This window comes from Lactuca virosa, chromosome 2 (assembly GCF_052849685.1).
Source record: "Lactuca virosa cultivar CGN04683 chromosome 2, Lactuca_virosa_CGN04683_v6, whole genome shotgun sequence".
NCBI classification, from domain to species: Eukaryota; Viridiplantae; Streptophyta; class Magnoliopsida; order Asterales; family Asteraceae; genus Lactuca; species Lactuca virosa.
Genome location: NC_136427.1, coordinates 119008081 through 119030133, shown reverse-complemented (window position 1 = coordinate 119030133; position 22053 = coordinate 119008081). Strand labels below are relative to the sequence as shown.

Sequence of the window (22053 nt, the reverse complement as noted above, 5' to 3'; positions counted from 1 at the left end):
TTGTTGCAACAGGTGTCGACTTTTTTGTTGTGACCGTAATGTGTTCTGTTGTTGTCATTGGTGTAACTGGTGTGTTTGAGGGGATGACAACCTTGGGTTCTCGATTTCCAGTTTCACTTGTTGAGGTGATTATGAAGCGGATGTTGTTGGTGGCTGATAAATTTGTGCATTGTATAAACCAATTTCTTGTTGATCCTTTGCATCTCTCTAATGTTGGGGGTAGGATATCCCTTGGTTGACTTAGATTGCGGTTGATCAGTTCTTCTGAGGTAGCCTTTGTCAATGTTTGTGTGGCTTCATCTGACATAAAAATTGTCATTGAGTCTGTGTTGTCTGTGACAACAGCTGAAACTTTGTAACTGTTATTAGATGAAAAATTATTTGTTAGTGGGTATGGATAATTGGAGTATGGTGCAACAAAGTTGTCACTCACAGAAGTTTTGGATCATTGATAGTTCCATGTGATATACAGAACCACCCATTTCCCTTTTTGTGTGTTCATTTTGCACAGCTATTGCAAGGAACATGGTACCAACAATCTTTGAACGTAAAGTCTGTTATTGTAGCCTCTGCGACGAATTTCTTCCCCTGATACATGTTTTAATTAGATATTGAACGAATGTTATATGTGTTTTTTTTGGAGATAGGGGATGAGGTGAATAGTTACCACAATGTCGGAATAATTTGAGTTTTTGAGTTGTTGTAGCGTAGTTGTTACTGCTGTGGGACTAAGCCTTGGACGGAATTCAGTTCCAAACCTTGTAATTGGTTATATTAAGTTTAAAAAGTTTGGATTTTTCAGTAGAAAGTACAGTTGTGGAATAGAGTATTAATGCTATTTATCAGTATATTAGATTGTCAATTACCTTTGAAGAAGAGTTTCGGTTTCAGAAATTGGCGGATTGATATATAGGTATGTTGCCATGCTACTTGTTAAGGTTAAGCTTCCTGTTTAGAATACAAAATTAGTTAATATTGTATAATGTGTCACATCGGTGATTTGATAAGAAATAATGTTGTAAAACTAACCGTTATACATTGTTGCCTTGACATTTGTTAGAGCAATGACAGATGTGCTGGGATTAGACATAATGGCATTCCGGTCAAACTTTGTAGGTGAGTCTATGCATTCTTTCCATAAAAGTATTGTGATCTCCTCAGCACTTGTGTTGGTGGTGATGAATTAAAATGTTAGTCCTATGCATTTGTCGGATGAGATTTGTTTATGATATGTATTACTTACTTTGCGTCTGCAAGTGTCATTGCTACGAAGGGTTCCTTGTTTTTCTTCTTTCGTTCCTTTATGTTTATTAGGACCCCGATGAAATCTGAACATAGTTTTAATTGCAATGAGTATGTTTTTAAGGAAGTTGTGTACATATGTTCTACAATGTAAGGTAATCTTTGTGTCTGCATGCAAACTATACCTGGATATTCGATGTTCTTGTCAGCTATGGTATGTAAGTGAGCACGTGGTTGGAATCGAAACCATACTTTTGGAAGGGATGGACATTCAAATATTTGTTCAATTGTTGATGCCTCCCCAATGTTAATGTGAACTGGGTGATCTAGAATTTTTTGGTACTTATCTGGAGTTGTACATGTGTAATCTGTAATGCGATAGCATTCATTGAGTAGTAGTTTTCACTGTATAGTTGTTTCATCTTTTTTTTGTTCAAGTAGTTGTATTGCATCTCCCTGTTGAAAAAAAAAGCAAGAAAGTTGTGGACATAAATGTGGATGACTGAGGTGGTTTGTGATTCAATTTGTTCCTTACATGTTTGTCCACAATGATGAACCAGGTGTCGTTTTTCCTGAAGTTCGATGTCCATTTTCGAAGCACACGTATCTCTAGTGGTTTTCCCAGTGCTCCGAAGTAGAGGTTGGATATTCTATCCATATCTGGCATCACTTGGGTGCTAGCATAAAAAAAATTGTTGATTAGTTTTTTAGTAAGTGAAAAACAATAATATGGTGACCATGGGGTTTGAAATTCTGTAACAAAACAATTTTACACATTGGGTTAGATAGATCATATTCCAAATACATATATATGATATAAAACCTCGCGCATTTCAACTTTCACCAACAAATCTTTGAAGACAACGTTCTTGGTACTATTCACTGGTAAATCTTCCTCTTCTTGTAATAGAATTTTAATTGAGTCGGGTGAGGTAGCTCTAGATAGTGCGACGTATAGTTGGCCATGTTTGAAAACGGAGTTTTCAAGAAATAGACCGACTTTTTTTAGCGATTGACCCTGACTCTTGTTTATGGTCATTGCATAGCAAACTTTTACCGGGAATTGTTTTCTTGTGAAAATGAATGGTAGGTCTGGACTATTGTGAATAAACTTGATTCTTGGAATGTACACCCGTTTGCCTATGCATGTTCCTGTTAGTATGGATGCCTCAATGACCGACGGTAGCAACTGTGTAATAATCAAACGTGTCCCATTGCACATACCTTCTCTTTGATTGATATTTCTTAGCAGCATTATAGGTGTGTTTAACTTTAACACAAGTTGTGTGTGGGAACACCGGAGAAATCTAAGTTATTTAGGTAATCTTGTGGATAAAGTGTATCCAAGTCCAATGCATCTCGAGTGGGTGATTTTATTGAATCATAGCTGTTATACACTACCTCTTGACCTTGTGTTTTTGACAAAATTAGAGTATTGACTCGTTCTGCAGTCTCGTTTTTTGGACAAATAATTGCCCGAGCAGACAACTCTTGAGGTGATGCGTTAGTTAGTATTTCAGAACCATACACAAAATCAATAAGTGTTGCGAGTCCCTGATCTTTTTATTTTATTAGAAGCATGTCAGGTATGTGTATGATCCTTGTGCTATGTGGATCTTCTTTGTCTGGAGTTCCGATCTTTCCATCACCTATGTCAAGTAACCATGAAGCAAATTCTGATGTGCGACGTGTAGAGTCAACAGAAGTTCCTGTGTCTGACAATCGCATGTTGTGATGCAACCTGAATACTGTAAAGGTTGACCACAAATATGAATTTGGGAGAGTAAAGCTAATTATGTCTGATTTTCTGCTTTTAGGTTGAACTGGAAGTGTTTGACGGAAGTCACCACCTAACAACATTGACATCCCACCAAAAAAATGACTATCATCTTCCAAAATATCACGTAGAGATTTATCAAGGAATTCAAAGCATCGTCTGTCACTCATCGGAGCCTCATCCCAAATTATCATGGATGTAGTTTTTAACAGCTCGGCAAGTTGTGTTCTTTTTTTAATATTACAGGACGACTTATCAGTTAGATCAATTGGGATGACGAATCTTGAGTGTGCAGTACGACCAGACGGTAAGAGTAATGATGCAATTCCTGAGGCTGCAACTGCAAGGACAATTTTTCCAATGGATCTTAGATATGAAAGTAGGGTTGTCCACAGGAACGTTTTACCAGTACCACCATGACCGTATAAAAAAAGGAGTATTTGTCTTTTGTCTTCAGTGGCTTTCACAACATACTCATGAACCTTGAGTTGGTGTGGATTCAATTGTGAGACCATGTATGTGTATTGGGAGGCCAGCGATTGTTTGTCATAACTTGTTTCCTCCAATAGCAATCTATTCTTAAGAACAGCTACAACAGAAGAGGATGGCAGTGGTAGCCCAAAGTCTGCAAGTGATTTGGATGGTGTTGACGCAAGTAGTGTTTTTTGAATTTCTAATAGGACTTGTTGTTCAATGATATTAGTGTCAGGTATAATTTGATAAGTCGAGTAAGTTTGCATGTATGAATAACGTATGTCGTCACCCATTTTATCCTTTGCTGATTCCCATAGTAACAGACACGATCTACACCTTTAGATATGTACTTAAATAAGTACTTTATCATCATGTTCCATCCGCAATATTGAACATTAATGTGGGCATCAAACCGGCTGCATATAACTTACATGCTTCGACATCGCCGAAAGTCTTATGCTCTTTAAGAAAGGTTATAAAGGCATGGACCTTTATGTGAAAGACTCGGGCTATAATGTCTGGTCTATTTTGGATATCACCTTGCCCAACAACATCCATATACCTTCTATATTCAGGCCATCTCACATTACAAGTAGAAGTGATGAAATACTGGGGCTTTCCATGAACTCTACATATAGCCAAAGCGTCTTGATAGTGTTTGTACATATACCTAGGGCCACCAATGAATGAAGCAGGCAAAAATACACGCTTACTGATCACGCGGCTGTCTGTGTCTCCTCGAGATAGGGTGTCGTAAGCACTACTAATATACTCAGACCTTAACTGTTGTTGATGATGCTCTATGTAATCAAGCCTAGACTGCTCAATGCATGTATAAGCATCCACTAAATATTGTGGAAACAAACGTTGTGCATGTAAAATCAAAGAATAGACACCCCTCTGCTCATGAATTTGGTAACTGTAATACATGTTATTAGTTAAACTTCTATCTTCTGATGCAGAACCACCACGGATACACATTTTAGGTGACCACCCATCCTCACCGTAAGGGAATAACAAAGGATATTGTAGAGGCATGTATGCTGGATGTAACTTACTAACTCGTTGAGGTAATCCAGACTTGGAATAAATAACAATATCAAAAACAGCACCAATAACATCATCTCCACAGACAATACAACCCAATGTCCCTGGAGCAGGGGGGGTCCATATCTTCTGTCAGGAACATTATTGAAGAGGCATACACCATATGAATCCAAACACATAGATTCAGCCATATCCCTCGCTGTTTTAAAGGTACGAACGTACTCATTGTGAGTATCCAACATGTGACTCAAAGAATTAATGACATCCGCAGAAAACACTACATCACCGTTAGTACGAAAAGAACGTAGTCTATTAGATATTTCATTCTCATCATCGCACATGTACAACTGTAAAAAACGTGGCTGTGAAGAATCATCTGAACAAAAAGAACCAATCCTATGGAAAATTTGACCAGAAATCTTGAACATATATGGACCACGACCTTTGTTAATTTCGTCATCAACTTTTGCACCAAAAGATGTCATAGAAAACATAGAGTTATAAGCCCTTATATTATGTAGAAAGTGACCATCCTCGAAAAGTTGCGATAACACAATAGGGGGAGACAGTGGGGGAGGAAGAACAATAGTGCCAGACTTACAACACTTGGTGTACCGCAGATTATCAGCCCGTGACAGATACAGAACCCTCTCATTATACCAAAAAATAGCACCACAGAATTCGCAAATACAAGAACAATTGCCACAATCGTAATACACAGGCAATACATGAACATATATTTCTACGTGAGCGTCTTGAAACAGAAGGAACAGAAGCAGAACCTTTCCTTCGTTTACGTGGAAACATCGACCCAAGAATTCAACAACAAAGGATAAACAACAATATAATAAAGAATATTGTACCCACCTTTTATCATAAATTGACAAAATATAATCAGGAGAAGCACATAGTTGAAGCAGAGTAGGAATCCCGATGCACAAACAATTGCTCAATCAATCTCAACCTAAACCTAAATCAATCGTGTAATCAAAACCCAAATTAATCCCTTTCATTATTTTCAAACAACAGAAACAGCAACTTAAAAGAACTTGATTCCAACCTTCTATGATTATTCGCCAAACCTAAGCACAAGAAGAACGGACGTTGAAGTAGAACAGAAATCCCTATGCGGAACCAAAACCCAAATCACTCCCTCTTGTTAGCCGATTGATCAGACAACGCCGACCCAACAAATTGTAAAGATCAGAGAAGGATGAGAAAAAAAACCGTAAACGGAAATCGTAGTAGTAGACGGAAGAGGGAGGAAAAGAATTTTGCAGTTGTAGACGTGAAAACGGGACTTAGAATGAGAAAATCAAAATTAAGACAGTTGTGGCCGATAAAATAAAAATTAAGACAGTTGTGGCCAATATACGAAAACGTTAAGTATACTGTACATAATAACCATGGAAATTAATAGAGTATACTAATTGGAGTCGCTCTTTGAAGATTTGAGTTTGATAAGAGCGAAGGCAGTTCATTGGTTCATAGTCGAATGTTTGGGGAAGAACAGTGGAATGAAACTCAAACAGCGAAGATTTTGATGGTTATGGATTTCGAATGTTTGGAGTCTGAGATTGATTTTTGTTCGATAGTTTGAGTCAAGTTTGGGAAGATGAATAAGAACGATGAGTATGTTGGTCGATATTTGGATTGATGTTGACGGTAATATGTTTGATTTCAAAATGTTGCTAGTCGACTTCGAAAGGAGATTAAATGAAAAATTTATGGTGTTTCGTTAATTGACTAGTCAAGGGAAGTAATATTGATTTTGGTTTCAACCAAAATACGAAGCATTGAAGTTTTTGTTAACGAAAGGTGGAGTAATAGACGAACAGATGGGTTATGGTTTTGGAGCTCTGTTTGAGCGAAGGGGAGAGAGAGAAAGGATTTACGATTTCATACGAAGGGAAGGAAAAAGGGCATATGATTTCATACCAAGGGGTAATAAATTTTATAAGAATGGTGCTTTTGACAAAGTCTTCGTAGGTATGGAATGAAAAAGCAAAGTTTCGTATATGGCCCTTAAAGTTTCGATAGTTTGATCATTTTTAAAAAAAAAAATTTGTATGTTTCTTCCTAAGTTTTAAAGGGAAATAAAGAAGTTTCGAAATCAGCCCCTGGAGTTTCGAAAATTTGGATGTTCATACCCAAATTCGAAAAAGGACTGATTTTGCTGAAAATTGAAGAAAATGCATTTCAGGCCCCTACAGTTTGTGCAAATTGACGCTTTCTACCCAGCTTTGAAAAAGGGGGAGAGTTTTGCATATATTGTTGTTTTGGGCGCACCGGGTCACTGCAGAATTTTGAAATTGACAATTTCTACCAATTTTTGTGAAATTTTGTCAAAGGCGGTCCGTGAACGAAGCTAAAAATTGAATATTTTTTGGGTTTTCCGGATTGAAGCACAAAGTTTATGCCACATGTTAAGGGAGAGTTTTGACACGAAAAATTCCGAATAGAGCACGTTCTCTTTCCTTGAAGGTTTTACAATCAAATTTCGATTATAAAAAGGGGGAGAAATTTATATGGAAATTCGAACTTGAATTTTTTATATTACGCGGATTTGAAGACCGAAGTGACCTTGAATTTTTGAAGCTTACGAAATGATGCAATTGGAAGTTCGGAAGTGATTTATTTTCGAAATGGGTTTGGTTTTATTGAAGATTTTTGGGGTGTGTTTTTATGCTCAACTTTTGGTGATCAATTTGGAGTTTGAGAAGCTCGTGATCATTCGTTGATGCTCGGTTTGTATGGTCTCACATCCTAGAGCCCAAATTGAAGAATCATGGAAGAATTGAAGATTGAAGTTTGTTTCGACATGTGTCACCTTTGAGGCTCAGATCGCGTAGTTGCTCGATTTTTGAAGATTTGAAGTGGTTCATCCATTCCTAACTTTGAGGGGGAGAATGTTGGGGTGCAAAGTTATTCATGTTTGACTTTGTAATCTGTTGACTTTTGTAAAACCCACTTGCATGTGGTGCATTAGCTTTTTGACTCATGAGTTAGAGAGAATGAGAGAGAGACATGTAAACACCTCTATATAAGGTGGGCTTAGTCCACTTGTAGAGGTGTGCTTGAGAGGTGTAAAAGTTGAGTGTGTAAGTGTGTGTTATTTATGTAGACTAGATCTAGATCCCTTTTTGTGTAACACCATACATATTCAATACATCTCTTAAACACCGAAATCACCATGTTCCTTGTGTAATCTTTAATTCCACATGCCAAACCGTGTTCTATAGTCACTACACCCAAAACCTAACCTAGGGTCGTAGTCCCTTAAGACCTTAACGTCCAATCCTCAGATTTACTACTAAATAAGGTCTTAAACCATAAAGTTGACAACTTTACGAACTTGCATGGCTAAAAAGGACCCAATACCAAACCCTAGGTCAAAAACTACATAAAAAAAGGCCAACAACTCAAGCATGGGTAAACCTTAACCCCAAAGAAGTCTTCTCTAAAAAGGAACCGGGTGTTACAGTATATGACTTTGACTTTCCAGGAAGTCTTCTCTAAAATACATTTCGTGTCATCAACATTATCAATTGGTTCGAACCAAAAATAATCATCACAAGAATTGACATTATCAGTCTTAACAATTCAAGTTAAACCATATGTATCATTCATGTCTAGTCATTCCATAACAAAAACTTGATTTGGTGTTTTCTGAACTTTTGGAAAAATGACTACCTTTTCTTTCAAATTTTTCATTCCTTGATTTTCAAAAAGTCGTTCAAACTCAATTGAATCCTCAAAAATCAGTTTTCTTTTCGGTTCTTCAACATGGCTCACAAAAGAAGAACAATCAATTTCATCTTCAACTGATATTTCACTCAGTTCACTTTCATCAAACTCATAATCATTCACACAACTAAGAATTTCTTCTTAATTCAACTTCTAGCAGAATGATTTAAATTTCTTAATTGAATTCTTTTTGATTTGTTGTTTGTCTTCTTATGTTAACACATTATTCATCATCAATTTATTTTCTTTTGAATTCAAGAATTCATCAATTTTTTCAAGTCCAACTTTATATGAATCACTCAATGACTCATCAGAAGAAAGAATAGATTCACAATGATAGCATTCAAAATCTATATCTTTCTCCTTAAATTCTAAGAATGGAGACATGTTTTATGTATGTATTTCGCAATGTCAAAATTAGGATAGAGTTAAATTATATTATTATACAGACGTCGTGCAATTTTAAAGAATATATTGTACTGTTTCATGACAACCCTGTTATCTCTTTTTAACATAATGGCATCATCCCTAGACCTAGAAACCTCAACTTCATATTATTCTATTCTTATTATCCTCTCCTCATTCTTATACAAAATATTGCTAAGATCATCATCAATATTAGAGTTTCTTATACGATTCCATTTTAAGCTTTCACTAAATTCTGAAACCGTATCTCTTAGCTCAGTTAATTTAAATTTATAATGAGAAATAAGAATATTCAAAGATTCAAGGATAGAATGTACCTTATTGACTACCTTTTGGCTTTCTGCCACGTGTTCCCGAACCATCTTTGTGGAAAAACACACGTCAAAACTGGATCCATCATCAGTGAAGTAAACTTGGCTTCCAAAACTCACACTATTCGCCACAAAACAATCACCTTCACTTGCATCCATGGTTTCTTTCATAACATAGTGGGATCCATGAGTTTGATTTCAGACCTCATCATCCTCAAAATTTGTTAACCAAACTTCAACATTGCCATCATCACTATCTTTTTCTCCAACAATTAAAGCTTTCCCAGTAAACTTTATCTGATGGGATTTGATACAAAATATAAGTTTGTTTTTCACAAAAACCGCAATGGAAGTCTTAAAAAATAACAAGTTTATTTTTAGTTTATAACAAAACCAAACCATCAAGGATCCATTTATAGAGGTTAGAATGAAATAAAAGTTGCAAAAGTTCAAGAGTAGAATTTCTCTATGTGTATCCACCATCAAGAGTAAGTCACTTGGAATGCTAGTTCCTTCTTGTATTCTTGAGTGTCTTAAGCCTTTAAGTACTTAACTCAAATAAGCACTAAAGGAGACAACTCAAGAGGGCCTCTAATTCACCAAACTTGCTTCAAAATAAAGAAAGGTGTATAAAGAGATATAATTTCGTTCATGAGAGAGATGAGAAGAAAAACTAGTCAAAAACTCATGCAAAAGCCTTCCTTTTATACTCACATGCAAGCCATATATTTATATTATAATAACATAAAGTATTGGTATCCTTTTAAAATCATGGGGAATATAAGAAGAAAGTTGACAAACAACCTCTCTTCTTATAATAATAATTTTGGCCATGCCTCTTGAAAGAAGGAGAATTCTTTAATTTTTATAAACTCAAATTATATAAAATATAAACTTTGTATTTAGGTAAAAGACAAAAGAATCCAACTAGTCCAAAAGGTTGTGCATGACTTATTGATTCACACCATATGAAATAATAACTAGTTATACTCTCTTATAATTATTATTTTCATAAAACAATAATTATTCCCTAATTAAAATACAAGAATTGATATTATCTATTAATAATCACATTAATATTAAATACACCAAATGTGTCAACTTAATAAAGGTGTGACCATATAGGATCATATATTATTAACAATATCACTCCATAATGATTCTTAGGCATATAGATTCAACAATCTCCCACTTGCACAAGATTCATTACAGACTGATATAGACAGTAGCTGACGTCTAACAACTGGCTACTACCCCTAACAACATACGAAGGGTGCCATTTCATTAAAAACCAATTTCAGGAGCTCTAAGCTACAATTGTTACTAAACGTGTGGTATCAATTATTCCTTTGTCTCAGACATCATGTTGAACATGGGATATGGATCGCGATCAATATCATTTACTGTTTAACTTTGAGTAAGGCCTTAGATGTTTAACTCTCAACGAATAAGATGAACAAATCCCATCTTGAATACATACACCTATCAATGTAGTTCATGTCATACCCAACAATGGCCCTTATAACTGCCTTTTACGGAACAGTGTTAAACCATGTCAAAGCACAAAAATTCCTACACTTCAAGTCCTAAATATGTATCTCAGGTCTAAGAATACAAAGATACAATGTAACACCGTAATTTTCAAGACAAAGTTTTCATTTAAAATCATATAAATTCTCATGACACATTTCATTAAAATCTCATTTATTTAATTTACAACTTGCAACTCCTTAATTGTTTGATTAGAAATCTAGGATCCTCAAGAACATGACTCTCTCACTGGTGTGTACAATCAAGTCGGCGCCTTCCCGCGATCCAATTAAGAACCTGAAACACATAACACATAACACGGTAAGCACGAAGCTTAGTGGGTTCCCCAAAATACCACATACACATATTAGCCACTCGAGGCTATAACTCTGTAGGACCCTCCGATCCGATGTGTCTTAGTGGGACCTTCCGGTCCCATAGCTCGTTGGACCCTCTGGTCCGGTCATAGCTCGTTGGACCCTCCAGTCCGGTCTGGTTGAGCCTTCCGGCCTCATAGATCGTTGGACCCTCTGGTCCGGTCTATAAAGCTTTGCATGGCATAAATCACAAAGAAATAATGCACAACATAAAACATAAGGCAGGATAACACAATACTTAATGTAAGCACATAAGACCTTCCGGTCACACATAACTACTACTCAAGGTAAAGTATAGTGAGAAGACTCACCTTGAGTGACGAACAGCCCCTAGAAATGCTGTTGCTACGCACCGGCCACTAACTGAGTGTCAACCCACAATTAACCCAATTAGGAACTAAGTCCAACTCTCACTATTAAGGTCTAAGGGTAGCCCATTAATGACCTAAAACCCATTGGGCCCACCAAGGCCCAACGATAAGTGGGCTCTCCAGAGGCCCAAAATCTCAGATCTCCAAGGCAAGCCCAACACTAGATAAACTCCCCATGCCCACTTTGCTAAACTGGGCCCGCTCCCTCCAATGGGCCTTACCCCAAGCCCAAATATATCCTTGGCCCATAACTTCAGACTTATGATGGCCCAACAGCCTAAAGACCCAAGGCATGGCCCATAGCATGGACCAACAACACAAGGCCCAAACTGCCAGAGTACGCGGGGCGTACACTCACGTACGCTAAGCGTACTAGACAAATGGTGTGTACGTTGGGCGTACTACCCCCGTTAAGATACTTTCCCATTAAGTGCTTAATACTCCCCTCCAGAGGCTACCAACTCAGATCCAGGTCCTTTTCCATGTCTTAAACCATAAAGTTTCTTACTTGATGGCTTTGCATGACCCACATAAGCTCAAAATCCAAAAAAAATAATCTACTTCCAATGAAAAGGTCTTAACTCATGCATGAATCCATTAAGACTTCCAAGATGGCAACTTTCTGCCTTAGGGACACTTTTAGAACTAAGAGTATCAACTCCAAGTCCTGGAAGTCAGATTGAACCACAAAGCTTCTACCTTTGGACTAAAATGGTCCAAAAACTCACTCTAAGATATCTAAGGAAATAATCACCAAGTTTAGATCTTTATACCTTGAGATGGTCTGAAGTGAAGCAATAATCCCACATCTGAACCTTCTCTCTTGCACCAACACCTTGCCTTGACCTTTCCTTCTTTGGAGAGTGGAACCAAAACACCAAAATGCCCTCACAAAGCCTTCCAAGCTCCAAGGATGCTCCAAGAGGATTAGGGTTTTCCTGGGAACTGACCAAGGGTGAAATGGAGGCTGACCCTTGAGACTTATCATTCCTTTTATAGTGGCATACCCTAAAATTTAGTGTTTTTTGGACTCCGGACGTATACTGGGCGTACCTCCTTGTACGCTGGGCGTACGCCTATGATACCCACGGCCATTTCCTTTCATACGCTGGGCGTACCCACGCGCCTCTTACTTTGCATGCATGGCCCTTTCTTTGCCAACTTTTCCATCAGGGACCATTTATGTCAAAAACTTCAAAGTGCTATATCTTCCTCACCCGATGTCCGTTTCCGACGAACTTTATATCCACGAAAAGGTAAGGAGAAGCTCCACACTTATGTTATTTCTCCTAAAGCCCACTCGAACTCAGATCCAAAATTCATGAAAAGTCCAAACCAACACTTGCCGATACACTTGGGACCTAAAGCACAACCCGAACCCTTTTCTCGCACAATACACCCTATCCATATCCAAGAAGGCCTAAACATTTCTCCTTCAAAATCTTGAAACCTTCTAATATTCAGATTACGGCCCACGAGTCTTCAATCGCAACAAATCTGAAACAGGGTGTTACAATTCTCCCCCACTTAAATTTGATTTCGCCCTCGAAATCACTCCTTGTCAATACTCAGATCAAATCGACAACCCGAGAAGTGGATCCGAAAATCACAACAATAAACGATCTCCCCAAGGCATCCGAAACCAAACAGAACCCTTTGAAAAAATGAACCTCAATACTCTGTCCTCGGGCACAAAAGAACGACCAAACCCGGTCGGAACTACTCTCTGATACTAACCATCATAAGATCCAGCTTCCTCTCAAGTGTCCCTTCCGTCATTAAGTACCAGATCAGTTCCCGACCCCACAATTGAACCTCCAAGGCTACTCCTTGCACACCCAATAAAACGATTTTAAAGCCTTCCGAATTACATTCGTTATCTCAACCCATCATATGGCACACAAAATCACGAAGTTCGCTTTACCTCAAGCGAGTACTACAATCTATCTGATGACGCCCCACTACCGACCTCTGTCATCTATCACTTATCCGTCCCATGTGCCTCGTAGTCCCCCACAACCAACGAACCGACCCTCCCAGGTCTAAAAACATCAGATGGAAATCATTACCACTCAAATGAAATCCATCTGAAAATCTGGAATCTCATCTTGCCTACTCAATACACTACTAGAGCCAAACTCAACTCAAGCGTCTGGTCCGACACAGGATTAGAACCACTCGTCCCAATAAGCACTCATCACGTGACCCATGACTCGCAACCCACGCGTACACCACTTCTCCAATCCCTTCGGTTGCGACAACTGCAACTCAACTCAGAGCATAATGATTCCCGACAAATATGGAGACCCCAGTCTCGCCCTGACTAGTGAAAACTACGTCTCCCCGTCGGTTCACAATGCTCCTCACTTGCGGGTTGGTGAATACTACGGCTCCCCGCACTATCACCGCACCCTCTCATAGACTGGTGAGTACTACGGCTCCCCGCAGGACCACCACACCTTCTCACTGACTGGTGAGTACTACGGCTCCCCACAGTACCACCACACCTTCTCACTGACTGGTGAGTACTACGGCTCCCCGCAGTACCACCACACCTTTTTCTTATTTCCCCACACTCTTATTCTCACGTCGATTCCACACTGCGTTCACTAACTCATGCTTCGCGGACCAATCACAGATAGGTGCACGCTCTCACCCAAATTATGCATCACTATATCTGACGACAACTGTTATGATAGAACACCTTTCCCTTGCTGCAATCCATATTCTTAAATAGTCTCACTTTCTGCCATTAGCCAAAGGACTCCCGCTGGAACCATAGATACTTGATACACCACTTGCCGTCTCAAACTCAAGACCCAAAATAATTCGGAATTCAGGGCATTACACTCGGATACCTCGGAACACCATCACAGAACATCACGATGTCCGGCCTCAACCACTGATCTCCTACTTACGGCATCATACACAGATACATCAATGCATTCCCTCATAATCTCATAACTAATCTTCATTTCACGCAACGCGCAACTTCAGAGTATTTTAACCCTCAAATGGAACACGGAGGAATCGACAATGACTCAGAACACATTGACGAAAATCTGAAACTTTCTCCTATTGCTCAAAACTCATGCAAGAATAGTCATAACGACCCTGAAGTTGTTTGCCTAATCAACTTCTGCCCCTTCCCAAAACTGCATATAACAGCCCATACATTGAACCAGAATTCTCTCCACTGTCGAACTAATTTTTACGATTCACCCACATCGAGTTCACCATTACATCCTCGAAGAATTCCTAACCACCACAAGGTCTCTGACCAACGGCCACCTGCCGTGGAGACCCTCATCCTTTCTCGAACACGCACAACATGCATTACCTTGCTCTGCACCTCGCCTCGACCACCAATAACCCTGGTCTCATGAATCCATTCCACAGGTCTCTATATCTAGTTCTCTAACCTCTCTTGAACAAATCTCCGATCCCTTTAATAAAATAACCGATTCTCCCCCACTTAGGGTTCGACCCATCACCGATTAGCGCATTAACAATTTATCCCACGGACTGTTTCTACCAGTATCATCGCACCTACTCTTGGAAGGTGCTACTCAATGCTCAACGATCTCCCCACTTAAGATCAAGCAACTCCAAATAACCTGAATCTCAGATGAAATCCTCATAAACTTCTCATCATGACTGCCTCTAGTCATTCAGAATCTCATACCATCACATTACCGGACATCTCAACTGTCCAGTAGTAACCCTGACTCTTAGTTTGGAATAATGAACTATCATACTCCTCATCCTCGACTCTTCAACCAACGTTCCATCTCGTGAATTATCATAAGAACAGAGACCTCATTACCACACTCGACACCCATCATAGACAATACGAGCCACCGCCCTGACACACTCCTCTTGATCGCCCGACGCTGCAGCTAATACATGCCCTACTATACTCAAATAGGGTGTATCCTTATCCTTGACCATATCAGTCTCCACTGACAACCTTCTCATGCTATATCATTACCTCCCTACAGACATACTGCCCAAATACTCTGGTGGGCAATCGCCATCAATGCTACCCCACAGGGTTTACCCCCAAGCTCATAAATCAAAAGTCTCAATATCTCTTCTGCTTCGCACAGTATACGGAAATAGCACAACTTTGGTCACAGAAAGTGACATCTACTCTAAAGATCACCATCTTCTACTCAACCCTGAGTCTTGCGAATCCAAACGGCATCTCACCAAAAATCCCTCGGAAACTAACTCGATTTCCTTCACAAGGTATGCTCCATCGAAACTCATTCAACATGGCCCTCTGGCCCCATACTCTTTCACATCTGATCTCAGTTTGACCTGCCACATCGGAAAAGCTGGTAAACCAGAAGCACTAATCGTCACGAGTTTTGGTACTCAAACCATGTGACCACATCTCGATCTGCTATGAATCATGGTACTCGAACCATGTTATCCCCTCTTAATCTGTTACGAATCATGGTACTCGAACCATGTTCTCTTTTCTCAATCCGCCTCAAATCATGGTACTCGAACCATGAAATCACCTCTCGATCTGCTACAATTCATGGTACTCGATCCATGACATCACCTCTCGATTTTCTATTTAGATCCTCCGGGATACTTCCTGCATCGAGTATGGGTCCTCTGCTCTCAGTAGTACGGGCCCATACTACCTGCCATATCTACCCATAGTTTCTACACGGACCATCCCAGAGTTCCTAAGTAGCTGCTCAACCTTCTGAATCACCAATCCCGTCACGCGTGCTCGCTCCCCAGCGAATAGCTCTACTCTGTCAGCGCACTCATCTGACCATGGTCACCCCCTAGGCTCTTCCTAGGTCCTCACACTTCTCCGCCATCAGCTGCTGAAGAACTCCTAATGATGTCAGCCATCTACCTCCTGAATATCGTCATATTCACTTAGTAGCTGACTCCCATCATCGAGAGTTCCACAAAGCATGAAGCAAGCAACATTCGGGCATCGAATAATCACAAAAACCCACTCTAGGTTACAACTCTATTTGCTTTACTCATACTCAACAGGTGTCACCGAACTCAAGCAACTCTACCCCACGCGGGCATCTAACTACTCTCTCAGTAGACTCCACAAATGCTCATCTAGGTATCTCTCCTAGATTACTTCTCTACTCACATCCCTCTCTAAAAAGGATTCCTGTTGGATACTCTTACTCAGCACATACTCGAAAGCACATCATAGATAACAGCAACTCCTAGGCTAAGGTATCACAAATCAGGCCACTCTAGTCCTAAAATATGAAATACCTAGCCTATCTCTAGCATGCATAATATCTCATAACATATCTCATAATACAAAAGTAAGGGTATTTTGGGAAATCACCGTTCGGGCTCTAGCTGGGTGTACACACTGCTCTTTCTCGTTTTCTCTTAGAATTCTTGTTCGCTTTACAAAAATCATTTCTTAGAATTTTTTTCTCAAATCCTCAGTTTGAGTCCAGATTTACCCGAAGGTGCATCCGAATCCCTCAAACCAAGGCTCTGATACCAACTTGTAACACCGTATATTTCAAGACAAAATTTTCATTTAAAATCATATAAATTCTCATGACATATTTCATTAAAATCTCATTTATTTAATTTACAACTTGCAACTTCTTAATTGTTTGATTAGAAATCCAGGATCCTCAAGAACATGACTCTCTCACTGGTGTGTACAATCAAGCCTGCTCCTTCCCGCGATCCAATTAAGAACCTGAAACACATAACACATAACACGGTAAGCACGAAGGTTAGTGAGTTCCCCAAAATACCACATACACATATTAGCCACTCGAGGCTATAACTCTGTAGGACCCTCCGGTCCGTTGTGTCTCAGTGGGACCTTCCGGTCCCATAGCGCGTTGGAGCCTCTGGTCCGGTCATAGCTCGTTGGACCCTCCAGTCCGGTCTGGTTGAGCCTTCCGGCCTCATAGATCGTTGGACCCTCTTGTCCGGTCTTTAAAGCTGCATGGCATAAATCACAAAGAAATAATGCACAACATAAAACATAAGGCAGGATAACAAAATACTCAATGTAAGCACATAAGACCTTCCGGTCACACATAACTACCACTCAAGGTAAAGTATAGTGAGAAGACTCACCTCGGGTGACGAACAACCCCTAGAAATGTTGCTGCTACGCACCGGCCACTAACTCTGTGTCAACCCACAATTAACCCAATTAGGAACTAAGTCCAACTCTCACTATTAAGGTCTAAGGGTAGCCCACTGACCAGCCCATTAATGACCTAAAACCCATTGGGCCCACCAAGGCCCAACGATAAGTGGGCTCTCCAGAGGCCAAAAATCTCAAATCTCCAAGGCAAGCCCAACACTTTGATAAACTCCCCAAGCCCACTAATGGCCCACTTTGCTAAACTAGGCCCGCTCCCTCCAATGGGCCTTACCCCAAGCCCAAATATATCCTTGGCCCATAACTTCAGACTTATGATGGGCCAACAGCGTAAAGACCCAAGGCATGGCCCATAACATGGCCCAACAACACAAGGCCCAAATTGCCAGAGTACGCGGGGCGTACACTCACGTACGCTAAGCATACTAGACAAATGGTGTGTACGTTGGGCGTACCTGAATGTATGTTGGGCGTACTAACCTTGTTAAGATACTTTCCCATTAAGTGCTTAATACTCCCCTCCAGAGGCTACCAACTCAGATCCAGGTCCTTTTCCATGTCTTAAACCATAAGTTGCTTACTTGATGGCTTTGCATGACCCACATAAGCTCAAACTCCAAAAACAATAATCTATTTCCAAGGAAAAGGTCTTCACTCATGCATGAATCCATTAAGACTTCCAAGATGGCAACTTTCTGCCTTAGGGACACTTTTAGAACTAAGAGTAGCAACTCCAAGTCCTGGAAGTCGGATTGAACCACAAAGCTTCTACCTTTGGACTAAAATGGTCCAAAAACTCACTCTAAGAGATCTAAGGAAATAATCACCAAGTTTAGATCTTTATACCTTGAGATGGTCTGAAGTGAAGCAATAATCCCACATCTGAACCTTCTCTCTTGCACCAACACCTTGGCTTGACCTTTCCTTCTTTGGAGAGTGGAACCAAAACACCAAAATGCCCTCACAAAGCCTTCCAAGCTCCAAGGATGCTCCAAGAGGATTAGGGTTTTCGTGGGAACTGACCAAGGGTGAAATGGAGGCTGACCCTTGAGACTTATCATTCCTTTTATAGTGGCATACCCTTAAATTAAGGGTTTTTTGGACTCCGGACGTACGCTGGGCGTACCTCCTTGTACGCTGGGTGTACGCCTATGATACCCTCGGTCATTTCCTTTCATACGCTGGGCGTAACCCAGCTTACGCTGGGCATACCCACGCGCCTCCTACTTTGCATTCATGGCCCTTTCTTTGCCAACTTTTCCAATAGGGACCATTTATGTCAAAAACTTCAAAGTGCTATATCTTCCTCACCCGATGTCCGTTTCTGACGAACTTTATATCCACGAAAAGGTAACGAGAAGCTCCACACTTATGTCAAATTTATTTCTCCTAAAGCCCACTCGAACTCAGATCCAAAATTCATGAAAAGTCCAAACCAACACTTGTCGATACACTTGGGACCTAAAGCACAACCCAAACCCTTTTCTCACACAATACACCCTATCCATATCCAAGAAGGCCTAAACATTTCTCCTTCAAAATCTCGAAACCTTCTAATATTCAGATTACGACCCACGAGTCTTGAATCGCAACAAATCTGAAACAGGATGTTACATACAACCCTGGTCAAAACATCACTCTTGACTACAATCCCTAAACTGATTTTGATGCGATTTAGGTCCAGTACTTATTCTCCTAGTCAAGTACCTACAAAGTTGGTAGCAACTCTTGCTATTTTCATCTCCATGAAAATCAACCAATCCACTCATATTATTCTTACTTCATAGATGCTCCCACAACTATGAACGACTATGGATATTTAGAATAACCTAGTTATTCAAGGATTTCAACATTCTTATATTGATTACAACAATTATTTAATGAAAGACTCATATTCAATATCTCAACTCATTACAATATATGTTGCTTTTATTGTTCCAATATCCAAATACTGAATTTCAGTTAAATGCATCTACTTATATCAACAAGGCCCTATAGCACAAACTTGACTTTCATGCTTTAGCTAATGAAGGAGCTTCGTTAAGTAGATTTGTCAAACTTAATTTTTATAAACTTTGCAAATACAAACATTTTCAGTTATATATATATATATATATATATATATATATATATATATATATATATATATATATATATATATATATGACTCATATATAAAGAAAACTATTGAGAATGTATTAGATTCTTAAATATGACTTAGATACCAATACTTGCGTAATGGGATTACTCATAGTCATAATCAACTATACATTAAATATCTTTGTATGTGGTTCTCCAAACCACAATGTACTCTAATTCTGATGTGTAATTGTAATTAAAATCATCATGGAAACACTATCCATGTAACTTTCTCTTCATTCATAATGAGGGCACACCCGATTGTGATTAAGAATAATCTCAATCTATATGGAAGTTTAGCACATGTGTAACACATTTAAACATAACTCCCTTTTAAATACTCTGAAGATTAGGAATATTCCTATAGTTCTCGCAAGTACTTCAAAATTTTCCTATAAGTCACACAATGACTTGTTCTCGGATTATACTGGTATCATTCGACATGGTCTAAGCATACGACTTATTTGGCCTTTATGCATAATCATGACATATATGATTAATCCAATTGCAGCAGCATATATAATATAATCATATTATCTTGTTCAAAAATATTTGCACTAGGATTTTACTCAAAATCATGTCATATGGTACTTGACAAGATAACTCTCTTAGTGTCCTTTATCTTAAGCTCTTTAAGATCCTTGACAATTAATGCAATTTTACTTAATCCTTTAAGTTGCCATGATCTATCTATATAGATCTTTATTCCAGGTATTAGTATGTCGACTACATATAAGACTAGGAATGTTACTGCACTCCCACTAGCTTTGTACAAAACACAAGAGTCTTATTGATTTATAATTAAATCACACTATGTAATTATCTTATAAGAAATAAAATTCTTACTTTAAGATGTTAGCTTAAATCTGGAAGGATTTTCATTCATGTATGTTTTCTCCTTTGAAAACTCACTAACTCTTTATATTCATAATATATCGAGGGTGATTAATCAAGCCCATACTTGATAATCATACATGAATGTATCTCTGTGTGTTTTATTAGTTTCTGATCAACTATTGACCAGATTCAACAATAGCTGAAAACTTGCTAGTTCCAAACTATGATGAATTTATCTTATGGATCTTTAGCACTTAAAGTTCCAAATAGCTCCCACTTAGAAAAAGAACTTTCTAAGCACTTGTCTTCTAGAATGACAATTAGTGGGATTATCAGACACTTCATCTTAAACAATCATTTAGGATAGTCTACATAAATGCAGATAGTAGATGCTAGAGTGGTTAAGCTTATTGTCTAACATAAGCTCTATAACTCCATACCCTTTAGATAAGGATAAACCATTACATTGACACCGTGATAGATGCAACGGCTGGCCACGAACTCTTAACCTTCATGGATGCTTCAGCAGGATTCCAACAAATCCAGATGGAACCATCTGATCAAGAAGATACAACATTTATAACACCAACATGTATTTATTGTTACACTGCAATGCCTTTTGGTCTTAAAAATGTAGGTGCAACATATCAAAGACTAGTGAACTGGATGTTTAAAGACAAGTTGGGGGACACCATGGAGGTCAACATTAACAACATGGTGGTGAAGTCCATGACAGCTAAAGATCATCTCAAGGGTCTCAAAGAAGCCTTCAACATTCTAGACGAATACAACATGAAGTTGAATCCATCTAAATGCCACTTTGGGATGAAGTTGGTCAAGTTCCTTGGGTATATAGTAACCAAGAGAGGAATAGAAGCAAGCCCGGAGCAGATCAAAGAAATCATCGACCTGATATCTCCATATTCAACAAGAGACATCCAAAGGCTAACCGAAAGAGTAGCAGTACTAAACAGGTTCATTTCAAGATCCTCATAAAGGTGTAAGCCCTTCTATGATATCTTGAATAAGAACAAGAAGTTTTAATGGACCGAAGAACATGAAAAAGCTTTTCAGGAACTCAAAAGATACTTAAGTTACGCGCCACTGTTGGTGAAGCTTATAGATGGAGAACCACTTCTCCTGTACCTCTCGGTATCCTCAAGTGTGGTAAGTGTTGTCCTAGCCAAGGATCATAATGGAGACCAACATCCTATCTACTATGTAAGTAAAAGTCTTCTGGATCCTGAGACCAAGTATTCTCATCTCGAAAAATTAATTCTTGAATTAGTAACTGCTTCTACTAAGTTAAGACATTATTTTGAGACACGTACTATACATGTGAAAACTAATTATCCTAGTAAGAATGTGATGAGAAAACCAGAGATGTCAGGAAGGATGGAAAAATGGAAAAATGGTCAGTGGAGTTGAGCATGTTTGACATGAAATATGAGCCAAGATCTGCCATAAAGTCACAAGCATTAACAGAATTTATGGTTGATTTTAGTGATGATCTACAAAATGAAGTAGACATTGAAGCTAAAAAACTCCTAGAAGATGAACACTTAGGAAAATAAACACTATTCACGGATGGAGCTTCAAACCAAAAAGGAATCGGGCTAGGGATCATACTAAAACCGCC

The 22053-nt window shown here is 39.0% G+C and overlaps 1 protein-coding gene across 1 annotated transcript; it reads right to left on the bottom strand.

The window, feature by feature from the left end:
• Positions 1 to 2805: 2805 nt before the first annotated feature.
• On the bottom strand, positions 2806 to 9183 carry LOC145157698 (uncharacterized). Its single transcript, XM_079076701.1, has 4 exons — positions 8879 to 9183; positions 8234 to 8414; positions 4056 to 4669; positions 2806 to 3829 (listed from the first exon to the last, which is right to left on the bottom strand). Exons 1-4 carry the CDS (start codon positions 9181 to 9183, stop codon positions 2806 to 2808), a joined length of 2124 nt encoding a protein of 707 aa, XP_078932827.1.
• Positions 9184 to 22053: the final 12870 nt, after the last annotated feature.

Coding starts and splice junctions, on each gene's coding strand:
- LOC145157698 (XM_079076701.1), bottom strand. CDS start 9,183: ATGGATGCAAGTGAAGGTGATTGTTTTGTGGCGAATAGTGTGAGTTTT. Junction 4,670..8,233: donor TGAAAAATTTGAAAGAAAAG/GTAGTCATTTTT, acceptor TGTTCCTGACAG/AAGATATGGACCCCCCCTGC. Junction 3,830..4,055: donor AGATGGCCTGAATATAGAAG/GTATATGGATGT, acceptor ACATATCTAAAG/GTGTAGATCGTGTCTGTTAC.